Source organism: Platalea leucorodia (assembly GCF_965183815.1).
Source record: "Platalea leucorodia genome assembly, chromosome: 12".
Classification (NCBI taxonomy): domain Eukaryota; kingdom Metazoa; phylum Chordata; class Aves; order Pelecaniformes; family Threskiornithidae; genus Platalea; species Platalea leucorodia.
In genome coordinates this window covers 15714654-15730062 of record NC_138834.1, presented here as the reverse complement: position 1 = coordinate 15730062, position 15409 = coordinate 15714654, and the positions used below count along the sequence as shown (strand labels likewise).

Sequence of the window (15409 nt, the reverse complement as noted above, 5' to 3'; positions counted from 1 at the left end):
AAGGAGACACAGAGCAGCTCCATGCTGCGATGTGGTAGAGGTGGAAAGAGGGTCGAGCGTATGCGCGTGCGTGTGTACGAATAGGTGTACGGCAGAGAGGGGGAGAAGGATCTCGTTTTGCGAAAAGCCCTTGTGTGCTTCAGCGCTGGAAAAGGCAGAAGGAGTTTGGTGTTGGACTTTATCTACAAGAGGCTCTGGCAATGTGCAGTTGCAGGAACTTTTTCCAGGCGTGCAGCTAGAAACCTTTAACTGAGGAGCCAGCAGCAGGCTGGAGGCTGCCTTTAGACTCTGCGTCTCCCTTTAACTTTGCCCTTGGATGGGATTTTTCAAGTTCAGAGTCTCAATTCCAAGTGCTGTCATGGGAGAAAGAGCTGGGGAGAAGCAGAGAGGGAAGAGGAGGCTGGTGCCGGGAGGGAAGTAAGGGGGATCAGGCACCGAGAACAATTGGTGAGCAGGTATCCTGAGTAACTGGAGCCAGGAAGCACATGGTAGGAATTGGGTTAATTCCATTAAGCAGTTTGGTGACAGAAGGTGCTTTAGTGTTAGAACGGGCTGCTCTCCAAGCCAGGGAATTGCTGCGGATTAGCCCTGTGCTCCTTGGGGTAATTAGGACCATGTGTTCCTCTGAGAGCAGGGGTGTAGCCAGGCAGCTAAGGGGAGGATGCAGCTGGAGAGCCGGTTCAAAGGACGTCGGTGTGCCTCAGCCTGGCAGCAATGGCTCCTCTCAGGGCAGTTAGTTTTCTTCCTTGTCCCAGTTGCATGAGTGACGAGTGGCAGAGGGATCTTCTCTTTGCCTTCTTGCAAAGGGAAAAGAGATTTAACTGGGAGTTGACTGGGCTCCATTTAAGTGACTGGGGAATGGGCGTGAAACGAGGCTTACTCCATGCAAGATGGGATGCTCTGCAATTTGCGAGCTGGGAGGGCGAAGCCTGGGGAGCCTGCCTGCGCTGGCAGGCCTCCTGCCCATCCTTCTGCTCCGGGAAGCAGAGCAGGCATCTCTGGGGGAGCCTGGAGGAGGCCGGCTGTGCAAAGTGGCGGGGCTGCAGGAAGAGCTGGAGGGCTGGGGAGGGGACGGTCGTGCCTCGCGCCTGCGGGTGGTGCGAAGGTGCCAAGAGAGGAGCCGCAGGTTAGCGAGGGGAGAGGCTGGTAACGTGCTGTCCGAGGAGGAGGTGGTGGCTGGGCGCTGGCAAGCACGATGGGGCGGCGCAAGGGCGAGATCGTGTCTTGGGGTCCGGCGTGGGACAGACCTGCTGGCCACGTTTGGCCAGGGGGCCTCGAGAAGGTGGAAGCTCGGCTGCAGCAAAGGGGCAGGCGCTTCCCGGCAGCGGAGGGGAGTTAGTGGCCGTTTGAGTCTCATTCTCCGCTCGCTCTGGGTTTATTCGGTGAATTCCTGTCCTTCCCTTTTCCAGATGGTGACCCGAACGAAGAAGATATTTGTGGGTGGTCTGTCCGTGAACACTACTGTGGAGGATGTGAAACAATATTTCGAGCAGTTTGGGAAGGTAAGTCTTTTGAGCGGTGTTGGATCAAAGCTGTTGCTTCTGGGGCAAAAAGGAGTTTTCTGAACTTCTGTGGAGGCGGGAGTAGGAGCCTGCGAGTCTTCTGCATGGGGTTAAGTAGATTGAAGGTCAGTTAGAGACGTTGGGTGGCTGTGATGTCTTTGTAGGGGCTACAGCCAGTGACTCCTGTCCCGTGTTGATTTGCAACAAAGAGTTTGTGCTCGTTCCTGGAGTTGGTAGGACCGGGGCTAAGGGAAATAGTTTTCCATTTTTTCCCTATCCAGAGGCCTCTTATGGCATTTTGGTCCTGCAGATTTGCAATTTGTTTAAATGCTGGAGGAAGGTTTGTGGACACTCCTGACAGAGCGGCTGCAGCATCAGACCTGTGATTTTGGCCTGTTTCTAACTCTAAGCCTTGTGATTGATAGTTCAGTAATCCTTTATTAAAATAAGCCTTTTGGTCCTGAAACGTCTCCTGCTGAGTCTTGGGCAAGTGGTGATGTTGTTTTTGGATGTTTGAAGAAAATTTGGCACTACGGCTGTCCCTTGTGTTGGTCTGGCTCTTCTGTGCCAGCTGGCGGCTCAGGGAAGGGTGGGCTTCTGTGGATTGAAGTCGCTTGTGCCGTGGTCCGTGAAAGCCAGGTGTGCAAATCGCGAGGCGGGACCGAATCGGAAGATAGAAGGGGGCTCAGTCTTGGCCCTTCAGTCCCCGCTCAGGAGGTTGTGAGCATCCCCAGGAGCAATCTCAGTAGCATTAGACTGAAGGATCCCAAGATTTTTAATGGGATTAGGAACTGAAGGGGATCATCGTACCCAAATGCTGAATGCGGTCGCCTCTGGGGCAGGGCACTGGGACTGTTTTGCTGTTGTTCGGTGGTGTTGCACGTGCGTTTGCTGTTTGGGGCAGGGAGTGTTGGATTCTGTAGCTGTTGGGACCTTCCTGCCCGGCTCGGCGGGGCAGAACAGAGTTTGCTGGGCGGTAATCTGGCCAGGACGTTGCTGATAGCATCATGGATGTGGAGGAAAGTACCGCAGGAACTGCAGAGTGTGAGGGATGAAGGCTTTGGTATTAATTTTCTTCCGAAAGATCCTGCAAAAGGGTGATCTTATGTTAAGGCGCATTAATCGGTGAAAGGAAAGGGAGTTTTGTAACCAGTTTTGCCGTACCGTTGGAACTTTTGGGCAGAACGTTTGGAACAAGTGTTTGCTCAGTACCTTTGTTCAGCTTCTGAAGTCAGATCTGCACGTCCTGGTATGCCATCGTGACTGCAAAGTGGGACTCCTTTGTATTTCTGCTCAGTCCTAAGAGAAAGCGGCAATGGCAAAAGTGGTCAGATATCCCCGTGGTTGCTGGTCATTAGCTCTGTGTGGTTTTATTTTCTACTAGAAAAAAGCAAACTCTGTTGTGTCCCCAGGAGCTTTTACATGGTGTCACTGAAGGCGTCACCACTAAAGGTGGTGGTGTCCATGTGTCTGTGTAGTCTGAAGGTTGTTAGTTTGACTTGCCCGTGCTTCTGCGCCGCCGACGGAGGCGTTTGATAGGAAAACAAAATGTCTTGGGCGTAATCCCCTTTTAACCTTAACTGTACCTCTGTTAATTTGAGGCAGAAGCATGTCATGTAGCGCTCAGTTTACAAGGAGTTACAGTTGCTCTAGTTTGAGAAGTACTTTCCAGTTCTTTTGGGGTGTTAACGCTGTTGCGTTCCTCTTGTTTCATGGTCATGTGCTGAAAGGTGTCCTGACGTCAGGAGACGGGCAAGAACTGGTTGTGTCAGATTGTTTTCTTGGGATTGGGCAGAAGGGAGAGTTCTGCATAGCTCAGTGCGATTCATTTCCGAAGAACCAGCATCCCCGACAACATCCGGCGCTCAAAATCTGCATGAGGCCGGTGCAGCTGGCCTCCTGGCTCTGGGGAGTTTCCGTGGGGAGAGGTCAGGGCTGCTCAGATTGACTCTCCGGTTTTGGGGCAGTTTTCTGACTCATCTGGCCATTTCAGCTGAGGAGAGACTCCTCAGAGCTCTTGTGTAAAGCATCTCTCCTGGCCTGTAACCGTCTTCTAGGCTAAGCCTCAAATAATTTACCAAAGGCTAGAACTGTTTTCTGAGAAATTCTCTCCAGTTGGTAGCTCCGTGCGGCTGATGCGCAGGATCCGTGGAAAGCGTGCTTCAGAGGAAAGCCTCCGCGGCCATCAGCTCTGAGCTCTGAATGCGCCGCTCTGTGGTTTCTAGGGCTGAGAAAAGCCTGTTGCCTTCAGTTTCAGATGTGACTCATGGAGAACGTGATTTTGGTAGACGGGCTCTTTTGGTGTTTATGTCACTCGGGGGCCTCCTAGCTTTCAGAGGTCTCCTAGGATCCCTTCTTCAGAGGCACTCTTGGCACCTGACTCTGTGGTCTTCATCTCCTCGATTTATGGCATCTTTAAGTGAGAGGGGGTGAAGCTTCAGTTGTGTCATGTCTTCATCTCCTCGATTTATGGCATCTTTAAGTGAGAGGGGGTGAAGCTTCAGTTGTGTCATGCTCATCTCGGAAAGCCTCTCTGAAAAAAGATCTTTTCTCAGTCATTTGGGCCAGTACTTGTACTGGAATTGGATTGGGACTGTCTGAAAAGGAATTGTTAAGGATGCCCTCTTAAAGCGTTTCCTTGGAGGACGTACCCTCCGAGGAAATGGCTTTGTCTGTGTTCCCTCTTCTTCCGAGCAGCCCCACAGTTTTCTAGGATCTGGCGGGAGAAAAATCTCTCCTCTTCCCTCCTGCCTGCCCAGGGAGGCACGGGAACGCTTAGAATCTAGAGAGGAGAGAGCGGGGAGCACCAAGTCCTCCTGCCTTGATTCCTCAGGATCAAGGTACCAGGTTCCTGGGGGTGAGTTTTAGTCGATCTTTGAGAATCCAGTGGCAAGCTCAGTTTGGGTCTCAGCTTCAGGGAGAGATCATCCTCTGCTGCTGAGGACAAGGGAGTACAGGCTGCTGAATGGGTTTTGCATGAAGGTCATCTTCTAGGTAACCCTCAGGCCGCAGGCCTAAGCGTGTGTTAGATTTGCCACCACTTAAGGCCTTTAAATTAGGATAGATGCTTTTTGAAAAATGCATTTTAGTCCAGACAGAAAGCATGCACGTGCTGTAGGAATTAGAGAGGAAGTGCTATGGCCTGCCGTACAGACGAGGTCAAATTAGATTATCATAATGTTCTCTCTGGTCCAAATCTGTGAACTGCAGTTTGCAAGGCTACCAAGGTAGCTAGCGTCAGTGCGTCTCGGTTAGAAACCACACACCTTGTGTGTCCATTAGCAGGAAAAAAATGGAAGTTTGGTTGGGCTGCAGATGAAATGGTTTCCCGTTTCATAAAACAAAATGCCCAAGTCTGATTTTTCCATGTTGGCATTTCTGCTTACTCTCCTATTTTTTTGTTTTCTTTCCTTGCTGTGTCCGAAACCTTCTCTCAACTTTGTAAAATGGAAGTGGCAAAAGAGAAATGAAAATGTGTGAGGAGGAAATCCATGAGTATTACTTAGGGATACAGGAAGAAAGGGAGAGGCTGGCTCCTCAGTTCTTCATATCAAAATACATGGTTTTAACAGGCACAAAAGGTGAAGCTTCAAAGAGGATCCCAAATATGGTGTGAGTTTCTCTGTTTCAAAGAAGGATCACTTTCTTTTTTTTTTTTCCTTCCAAAACAGTGAATGAAAAATATGGGCTGCTGTTTTCCCGAGGAAGAAAACACAAAGGGGTTTTTTTTTAGTACAGTGAGAGAGACTGAGAAGTGCTCTCAAGCTGGCTCTGGTTTGTCAGGTGCAGCTGCTCGGGCTTTGAACATAGCGGGACCTCTAGGAAACACTTCTGGCTCCAAAACTCGAATCTCTCTGAGATGCAAGCTGAGGCCATGGACATGCTTTCTAAAGGAGATTATTTTTTCAACTGTAGGACAGAAGTCCTGGAAAGAATTGCATTCGCAGTATGTGTAGCCAAGTGTCTTGGCTTAGGTTGGATGGTGTTGGAGATCCTTAGACACACAAGGAAGTTATTTCAACAGCCTCTCTAGATTCAAGCTACCGCCCTCACTGAAACCTGAAACAGAAAGAGAGGAGGAAGATATCTTGCACCTACCACCTCAGGCATAGCTAGTGCTCGGTCTAGTTCCACACGTATGAGGATGCCTCAGGAGCTCGAGTCCCAGCTGCCTCCTTTTCTACTTCAACCTCTGGGAACAGGTTGTTCTGTATTATTTTTTGGGGGGGAAGAGGGGTTGTCCATCAGAGTGATTTCTTTGGACCACTGGGTGTCTGATCTTGTAAGCAAGGTTGGTTGTTTCAAATCATAACTGAAAAACCTCAGATCGTCTTTCTTTTTCAAGAGTTGGTCTGATGAGGTTTCGCGGTAGAGAAAGTCAAATAAATTGCAAAATAGGAGGCTCAGAACAAATAAGGTCTTTTTGTCATGGAGCTTATCTGAGCTGTGAAATCTTTGCCCCAGGATGTTGTTGCTAGAATTTGCATAGGCTCCAAAATCATTGGACAAATTCATGGAAGGTCTTTTTAAATACACAGACATCCCCTTGAGTTCAGGAAATCCCTGAATCACAAATAGCTGGAAGATGATGGAGTGTCCTGGGGTCTATTGTAGTATCTTTGCCTTGTCTTTACGTTCTTCCAAAGGTGTCTGTTGTTGGTTGGTACCTTGGGGGGTGTTGGGCGAGGTGGACCTCTGCTCTAACTTGGTGCATCTGGTCTTTTGTTTGTCGTTAGGAGAGGAGTTGGTCCTTTCTGAAACTAGAAATGCAGAGGTACTGGAAGAAATGGGGGCCTGGACCCAACTCAGGTGTTTGAACTCCTGGTTTTCTTGTGTGCTTTTGCATTTCATGAAGCAGCAGTGCAAGAAATATATTCACAATGACGTCTTTGCATGACTCACTAATCAGTTGTGGCTCCAAGAGTGCTTGAGAAGTGCTTAAAAACAGTCTGCATCTCTCCCTGGGCCCGCAGGTGATCTGTGTATGCGGATGAGTCGGTCGCGAAAGCTCAGCCTCTCTGTGAGGCAGATCGTGCCCAGAGAGAGATCTGCTCTCTAAAAATATCCTGGAAGCAAACAAGAAAAAAGATCTGCTGAGGTCTGAGGACGATTCTGACCTTTAGGCTGCCATCTAATACTCTGTCCAAATTCTGGACCGTTTGCCTCGGACAGGTTCTGAGATCGCACTCGGACGCCAGCTCTAGTCCTGTTCCGACCAAGAGAAAACCACCCGATCTGAGGTGCTGGATCTGATGAGGGTTTGCGTGTCTGTCACAAATGCATATTCATGTACACCTGCCAGGAAAATGGCGTGGTTGACTTGGGTATGTGAAATGAGCTTTCCCTGCTGACTAATTGGAGAACCTTTAGATACTGATGGGGAATTTCTTTAAAGGAAGACTTGTTCCTGTGCTTATGGCGGGCATGATTTCCCTCACTTTGGATCAGGAGAATGTTAATTAATTAATCCTTAATCTGCTGCTCTCTGGAAATTTCAGGGATCAAAGCTACTTGTCAACCTGCTGTGGATTTCCAAACTGGATTTTGGATTTTCTTCCACAGATCAGAGGGCAATTTATGCAAATTCTCACACGTAACATGGTTGCAATGAACAGATGGGGAGGGGAGGAGAAGGGGAATCCGATCACCTCTCTTGCGGCAGTAGGCAGTTTGGCTTGTGGTAACAATGCCTCTGGAACAAAGGGTTCTCTATGCTCCGCATCTGGTAGGCAGATAGCCAAAAATGCTGTAGCAGTAATGGTCATTCAGGTCTTCAGTGGTTCATTTGATATTTGCCAGGTGCCCGCGGCGCCGTGCAGGAGCGGGCAGGAACACCTGGACAGGCTGTCCCGCTCACCTGTGGCACGGAGCGGGCTCTGTCCGTTGCCCGACTCTCATTCCCGGCGTTTTGAGAACGGGTCTGCAGAGCGGGGTAAGCAGGGTCCTTTGGGAGCCGCGTGGGCACGGCTCCCCTGCTCCCTGGAGCCGCGCTCTGGGTCGGTGCGTCCTCCTCCCCAGAATCCGCCTGTCCTGTTTGAGCAGCCGGGAGAACCTCGCAGGGTTCCTGATGTCCTCACTTGACAGGATGGCCAAGTCGTTTCTAGATTGTTTTGGTTTACATTCCCCATGTTGAAGCCAACTTGGCAGCTATTATTCTTCTGCCTGATATTTCTACAAGTATGCTGCCATGGTTCCTTCTAGGACCAGCCAAGCCACCTTTAGTTGCTGTTCGGGTGAAAGATGCCTGTTTCTGCAAAGCCTTTGCTTGCATATTTACAATGGTCTTCAAGGTCTGCCCATGTGGAAGTGCATCCAACATTTCTCATCAGACTTGTGTTGGAAATGTTATTATTTTTTCTTTTAGTCTGCTTGAGGCTGTCGTTGGCTTCCTCCTTTGCAGATGCCTATGACTCTCCCAGGAAGATTGAAAGATATTAGAGTGGGACTAAGCCATTGAAAAAAATCAGGCCTTTTGGCCAAGGCCGGGTGGATCGTACTGCGTTCCCTTTTGGTATGAAATGCGTCATATCTGTGCACCTGCATATTTTGGCCAGGCTGAGGGCTGCTTTGGTGGAGAGTCCGTCTCCGAGACCTGTGGCTGTCACTTTCCCCTCCTGTCGCCACCGCGTTGCTCTCGTCAAAACCAGGCGCTGGCTTGAGAAGGGCCTGTCCCCTCCTCTCGGGAAGGTGCTGCTTGCTGCCCTCCTGCAGGAGGTCTTAGCAGCGGCAAATCCATGGAGGATTAGAAGAGCTTCCTCCCCAGGGACAAACCTTTTTTCACTTTCTGAATGTGTCACCTCCACCGAGCCAAAGCCTTTATCTTTCTTCCACTCCCGTTTGGTCTTCCAAAGCTGGAGAGAGCTGCTGGAGGCAGGATCGAGAGGAGGCGATGCTGGACAGCTTGGGTTTAAGGCTCGGGGTTGTGGTACCTACCCCTGACCTGCCAAGTGCCGGCCGAAGGAGTTGTCTCCTGGGGTAGGGTTCCTTGGGAAGGATACACCTAGAGAGCAACAGTCGCTGCTCTTGGGACCCCCTCTTTTTTCCCCTGACGTTTTTGACCCTCGTGGCTAAACACAGGGGGAGCCATCATTCCTCAAAATTAACCTTGAACTTCTAACCTCAAATGTTGGATAACTGAAGCCTGGACCGGCAAGTTAAATTGTTCCCTGGGAGAGAGCCTTGACCACTAAGCTAAACAGTTTTCTAGTAAAGTGATCTGCTTCTTTGACTGTGTTTAAAGAATTGAAACAAATATTTATTTAAGGGGGGGGAAGAGAATGGGGAGAAGGACAATTCACCCAGCAGAAAAGCCTTTGTTAAAATACAGTTATGGTCGTAGATTATTATTAAAAATAATCATAGGGTTATGTGGTTATAGATTACTATTAAAAATGAAGTTAGGGGTGTTTCTGAAACTCTTAAGCGCCGTTTTCCACACGCTTCTCCTACATCCAGTTCTTGGGGTGGTTGACCTGTGCTGTCTGTACCAACCGTCGGCGCCTGGCTGGAGGTGGCACCGCCATTCCCGTCCCTCTGGAGGGCCCAAACCCCCTTCCCGAAATACCCCTGCCTCCGTCTCCCTCGCAACCCGCCTCGGCCCGGGCGGCTGCCTCCCTCGGAGGGGAGCGAGGCAAGATGGCGCCCCTCGCCCACCAGAAGGAGGGCCGGGACGGGGACAGTCGGTGCGGGAGGGGGTCTCGCTGCGAGACCTCGCTCTTTGCGGTGGGAGACCCCTGTGCGTGATGCCGGTTCGCCCGTGGTGGCCTGCGGCCGCCGCCGGGTGCCCTCCCGCAGGCCGTGGCGGGCCGCGCTGCCCGTGAGGGCGCGGCCGGGCGCGGGGCCGGCGCGGCGGGGCGGCTTTGTGCGCGGCGCTAATCCCGGCGGCAGCTGCCATTGGCGGCCGCGTTGCCGTGGCGACGGCCCCGCCGGCGGCCGCCTTTGTTGGGGCCCGGCGCGGCGGGCGCGATGGCGGCGGCGGAGGAGGCGGCGGGGGGGGGGGGGGGGTCGGTTTGCCGCCACAATAGCCGCTCGCCGGGGGTTGCCACTCAGGCCTGGTTGTGGTTGAGGGGTCGGCGGGAGCCCGGCCTGGCCCCTGCCTTTGGCGGGAGCCCCTTGGTACCTCCGTCACCTCAGCGCTTTGTGCTTGACCGGGTGTTTGGGTAGTGCTGGGCCTCAGGTGAGCGGAGGCAGCCGGTGCCCGTCCCATCCTCTACCTCCGGACCAGGGGAGGTGATGGCAGGAGCTAGGAGGGATCTGGCGTGAGGCTGGAAATAGCTGTTCCCTGTGGATGCCTTTCTCCCGGCTCTGCAGCCTGTCCCGCCGTTTGGAGGCTGAGCACTACCTCTGCTTTACCTAACCTCACCGGCCGCGTGCTCGCTGAGACCACCCAGCTCATCTCACCTGTTGCCTCGGAAGGAGACGACAAGATGCTCGTGTCTAGGTTTTGTTGGCAATAAAAACCACCAGTTGTAGCTATACAACTAGAGAGTTGCAGAGTTGGGGCCCTAGAGTTGAGTGGGGTGAGCCTGTTTCACCTATTACGTGTGTATAGATCCATAGATACACATATATATCTATCTTAGATTTAGTTCATGGCAGTAAACAGCTTTCAACTAGAGCACGTGTTATTGTAAATACGTTTTTGCAAGATGAGTACGTTTCGGGGTGCTGGGTAGACACCTGAACTCAAAGCACCAGCAGAAACTTAGAGAACAGCTCCGGCGGGGGAAGGCTGCAGCTCTCCTCTCGGCGGACGGAGCGCGGTTTGGGACGGAGCGCGGTTTGGGACGGAGCGCGGTTTGGGACGGAGCGGTTGCACGTCTCCCGGCTCCGAGTGCTCGGGTGCCGCGGGAGCGCCGGGGACGCGGGGTGGGTTTGTGCGCGGGCGCCCGCTGGGCTCTGCCGCTTGCAGCTGCTACCGCTGTCCGGGCTCTGCGAAGAAGAGGTGGTTGCTGGGGCTGGTCGGACGGAGTAAGTCAGCGGCCGGGCTGTGCTCGTCCCCGCTGGGTTTTTCTTTCTCATGCCCATCTCTCATCGCGATGGGTTTGTGGGCTCCAGCTACCTGTGTTGAAGGCTTCAGGAGCGGCACCGCTGCAGGGTGCCGTTGACACAGCGTTCTCCCAGCGTTTACTGGGGAGGAGGACAGCCGTCTGCCCAGCCTTTCTGAGAACTGGATGGAGGAACAGACCTAGCTTAAAAAAATGAACAAAAACAGTCAGTAAAACCTCTTGAAATATTTTTAAGCTACGTCAGGTTTCCCCCCAGCACATCACGTTTGTGCTGGCCCTGGGAAGGGAAATGGTGCAGGGGCAGGAGCGAGCGGCGATGAGGAATGGTGGCTGTGTCTTGGGGAGGTGCTGAGGAGTTGCTTCGGGTCCGTGTGAAGCCTTACGTCCCCCGTGGCTCCGGCTGGACGCCCGGCACGTTTCTCAGGTGTTTGTTGACTTGGCCGAGGGAGGCTGAGCCGGGGTGGGAAGAGCACGGGATGAGCGGGAGCCAGGTTGTCTGTTGTCACCTGGCTCTCGCGGGGTGGATGTGTTGGACAAGCCCAAGGGCATCAAAGATGATCTCTGTCTGCTCGTGGTGGCACTGGAAACGTTAGCAAGGGCCCCTTCATCCCCGTGGCACTGAGGTGGAGCGGGGTGTCCCGTTTTGTCCCGGGGGGGACAGGAGCGCTCTCCCTTCCCTGACCGGGGCTGTGGGCTCTCCCCGAGCGAAGCCGGGCGCTGCCTGCGCAGGGGTACGGGCAGCGCGCTGCCCTCGCCGGCGGGCTGTTCCAGAGAAGGTGGCAACGCAGATGCTTCCCGGCGACAAGGCAAGGGAGTAATCCTTCCACGGAGTCGGGGGCACACGGGGCTTGCCGCTCAGGGAGCGGCTGCCTCGCACCGAGGAGGACGAGGAGGAGGAGGAGGAGGAGGGCCGGGGCAGCTGCTGGCCGGAGACTGCCACCGCATCCCCTGAGCACTTGCATGTCCAGTTTCATAATCGGATTAAGGCAGTGGTATTAGAGAGGAGGGATGGGTCAGTGGGACAGGTTTACACCGGGGCTTACACGGAGGGGATTGAAGTGTATTTTTTAACCCTGCTCGGCCTGACCTGCGGATGAGCGGTGCAGATGCGCCTCTGCAAGGCAGCAGCCAGCGGGAAGATGGGGGGGAAAAGTGGCACCAGGCGGTGATGTGCTCGGGGAGGAGAGCAGCCCCAGGCCGGCTGGGGGATGGGATCCGGCCGCCCCTCCCCCCGGGAAGGCAGCCCTGCTCAGGCCTTGCAGTAAATTTGCTCTAATTACAGCCTCCAGCAGTGGGAAACCTCACTTAGAGGAAAGGCTCCTCTGGGGTGGGGGCGGGGGCCCTTCCCAGCTTCCCCCGGCAGGCTCTGTTGTCTGAGGCCTCCGCTTCCCCTGTCGCTGGGAGGCCCCTTATTCCTCTCCCCTCTCCAGCTTTGCTTCTCTCCCCCCCTTTAATTCTCCTCTCCTTTGAGGCCGGGATTTGGGAACAATGCCTTCCCTGCTCCTTGCCCCCCGGCTGGAGCTGCAGGCAAACAATCGGGGTCGCTTGCTGCCAGGGGCCGGGCCGAGGGGGCTCAGCCCGGCAGCACCTGCCCCGGGCTGGTGGGGGGACCCTGCTGCTCGCGGCTCGGGGACACGCCTGGTGCGGTAGCTGGTGTGTCTGTCTGTGTGCGCGCACGCCCTGCGCCCTTCTTGGGGATGGGAGGTCTCGTCTTGACCCCTTCTGGTTTGGGGAGGCCCGGGAAGCTCTGCACAAATGTGCTGGAGGATGCTCGTGGCGACGGCAATAAGCTGATCCGGAGCTCTTCTCTTTGCAGGTGGACGACGCGATGCTGATGTTCGACAAGACAACCAACCGACACCGAGGTGAGAGCGGTCTTCTGGCCGTAGGAGAGGGAACTGCGGAGGGTTTGCCTCCTGCCTTGCCTAGGGAGGGGTCAGTATCCCAGCAGCAGGGCATGCGGGTCGCAGCTGCTCTTTATCTTGCCTCCAGTCGCCCCATCCTTTTGCATCTGCATCCTTTACCAGCGTCCCTTGCAGCACAGAGAGCTTTTGTCCAGCGCGTTTCCTGTGCTGTAAACTCGCCGAGTTGCAGATATGTGAGAGGAGGCGGCCCCCTCCCCTGCCCGCTTACCTCCATGGCTCCAGCCCGCAGTGTGTGTCTTACCTTGTCCCGAGTAATCTGAGCTCCGGGAAAGCTGACACGAGAGCCTGAAGAGCGCCTGCCTCTCGCCCCTTCCTCGGCTCAGAGCCTGCCTGTGCTCCCAGGTCACCTTTTCTTACCCGAGCCTTGCTGGTGGAGTCTGGTTACAGGATGGGAGCAAGGCTGTACTCTGTGCGCTATCCGGACCCAGCCCACCCATGGGCGTCCCTGCCTCCTGCTCTCCCGGTGAATCTCCAGACCGATTGCCCCGGAGCGCGGCAGGGCTTGACGCTAGCAAGCATTGCACCAGCTCCGAGATTTATTGGCAACAACTTAACCTGCAAACTTAGCTTTGGTGTCTTCCAAATCAGGGCCAGTAACAGCCCTGTGCTGGGCCGCTCTCGTGTCTGTGTTGTTTGAAGCACTTCCAAGCACCCCTGCCCCCAGATCAGCGAGGGAACGCTCCCTTCTGCTCTCGCTACGCTGTGTGCCCTTCAGGTTTTTGCTTTTTCCTAAAGCCATTAAATCTACTCTGATTGCCTGGCCTAGGATGTTGTTCCAGCTTCATCTTAAAAGGGAAGAAGTGTTAACCCCTGTTCCTCCATGGGTGTCTCCCAGTCTCTAGTCCAATTAAAGAGTTGTCGGGCGTTTGGGAAGGAGCCGGGAGAGCTGCTAGCCGCTGTGTCGGCGGCGCGGGGCTCTGTCCAGGGCGCAGCAGGCCTGGTGGGGGACTGATGGGGCTCAGGACTGGTTTTGGCATCAGGGTTTTGCTCTTGAACTCCCGAGCCCCTCCGCTCGTGGGTGTTGAGGTGAATTGTGTGAGACTACCTGGGCACAGACAGACGGAGGAGTTTATGGAGAGAGACTTTTCTGGCAGTATGGAGAAACAGCGGGGTTCTGGCCAGCAGATCCCTGTCTGTTTTTAAAAGTTATTTTAAAGCACCGTGGAATTGGCCAGTTCTGGAAAGCGGAAAGCTCTGTTTAATCCCAGCTTGCTTGTAAGGCAAGCTTAAAGACATCCTCCCACCTGCCTCAGTTTTCCGGAAACGGCCGCAGTCAGCTGAGAGGAGTTCAGTCTGCCCACCCCAGCTGGTCTTTGCCAAAACTGTCAGCAAAGGGCTTGGTGAGAGAAAGGAGGTGTGAGCGTGGGCCGGGGGCCAGGAACATCCTGTCCTGTTTTACCCCAGATATTAACCTTACTTTGGTGAAACTTGGCAAATCGCTTTGCTTGTGTCTGTCCGTCTTGCTCTGTACAGCTGCCCTGCTGATATTTGCCTGCTCATACAAGGCTTTAGGACCGGTGACTGAAGAGGAAAGGTGCAGGGTGTTATTGCTGGTGGGGTGCGTTTAGCGAGGACGGTGGTGTCCTGGCAAGCAGCTGTTCGTTTCTCCACCGACTTTCTTTGTGTGAGCGTCTGTCTGCTGGGATCCTCCCCAGCATTATCGGCCATGTGGTTTGCCTTGCAAATAGCAAAGTTTAAAAAAAATATACTTCATTTTGGGAGCAGTTGCGTTCAGAGAGGGTGGGAAGTACAGGATGAGGAGGAAAGGGGAATCTATATGGGGATGCTCCTGTCCTCCTTGTGCACAAAAGCAGGATTTGCCGGAGAGGGAAGATGAGAGAGAGCCATTTTAGAGAGGACTGATTATACCGTCCTAGAAGCCTGTGGCTCCTTCTCCTGCCAAGAAAAGGATGTGGGTAGCGGGTGCAAACTGCGTAGAGCTCTGACCTGATCAAAGGAGTTTTGCCTTTTCTGCAGGTTTTGGGTTTGTCACATTTGAAAGTGAAGACATTGTGGAAAAAGTGTGCGAAATCCACTTCCATGAGATCAACAACAAAATGGTGAGTGTCTGGGGCAGAACCCGGGGGAAGAGGGGTAGAGACGTGGGATGGAGAACGGGGCGATGGCACAGGGGCAGGGTGGGAGGCACTTGGGTCCCGACGCGCTTTCTCTGCAGTGGGGAATCGGATGGAGTCTTTTCCCCAAAATCGCAGCAGCCAGTCTGAGAAAGAAACTCGTAGTGTGGAGGTGAACCAGCACAATACTGAGCTTTCAGGGAGAAGAGCTAACTGTAATGAGGAGTTGTGCCCTGCTTGGAGGTTTCAAAGTTACGCGAAACCTCCGGGTGGCCTGGGAAGGGGGCAGGTACTACCTTTATTCAGAAATGAGGAAAATGAGGCTTCGAGGCCCTGGTGCAGGGCCAGGCAGAGCGTCAAGGGCAGCTCCAGGAGGGGAAAAGCAGTGTTTGAGCTCCCCATTGCCTGTGGTGGCTGCAGAGCGAGAGGGAAGGCTGGCAGCGTGCAGGCCAGAGGCAGGGCCGCTGGGGAAGGACAGCGGGCGGGCTGCTGGCGGCGGCCAGGGCTGGGGAGCGCCGTCGCGGTGGGCAGCCCTGCCTGGCCCGCTGCCCGCGCTCTGTGGCAGCGCTCTGTGCCGGTGGCGGCTGAGCCTGATCCTTACTTTCTTGCGGCAGGTGGAGTGTAAAAAAGCCCAGCCGAAGGAGGTGATGTCCCCAACGGGCTCGGCGCGAGGGCGGTCCCGAGTCATGCCTTACGGGATGGATGCCTTCATGCTCGGGATCGGCATGCTGGGTAAGCCCAAGGACAGATCTCCTCCCCAGCTCCCGTCCTGCCAGGCAGCAGCTTAGAGGTTTTATTCCGAGAGCGGGCAGGGCGGCCAAGGGCAGCTCTCCCTGGTGCAAGGCCGGGGACGCTGGAGGGGCACTGGGACCTGTTTGCGATCACAACTTGCCCTCTGG

The 15409-nt window shown here is 54.3% G+C and overlaps 1 protein-coding gene across 3 annotated transcripts in view; it reads left to right on the top strand.

The window, feature by feature from the left end:
• The window catches only part of MSI1 (musashi RNA binding protein 1), a gene marked incomplete at its 5' end in the record, with an annotated part of 29269 nt that overhangs the window by 6055 nt on the left and 7805 nt on the right, over positions 1-15409 (top strand). For all 3 annotated transcript variants that reach the window (XM_082325342.1, XM_082325344.1, XM_082325343.1), the window contains 4 exons: positions 1410-1502; positions 12327-12375; positions 14413-14495; positions 15125-15242. In XM_082325342.1, coding sequence (XP_082181468.1) covers positions 1410-1502; positions 12327-12375; positions 14413-14495; positions 15125-15242 — 343 coding nt within the window. The remainder of the gene's footprint in view (positions 1-1409; positions 1503-12326; positions 12376-14412; positions 14496-15124; positions 15243-15409) is intronic.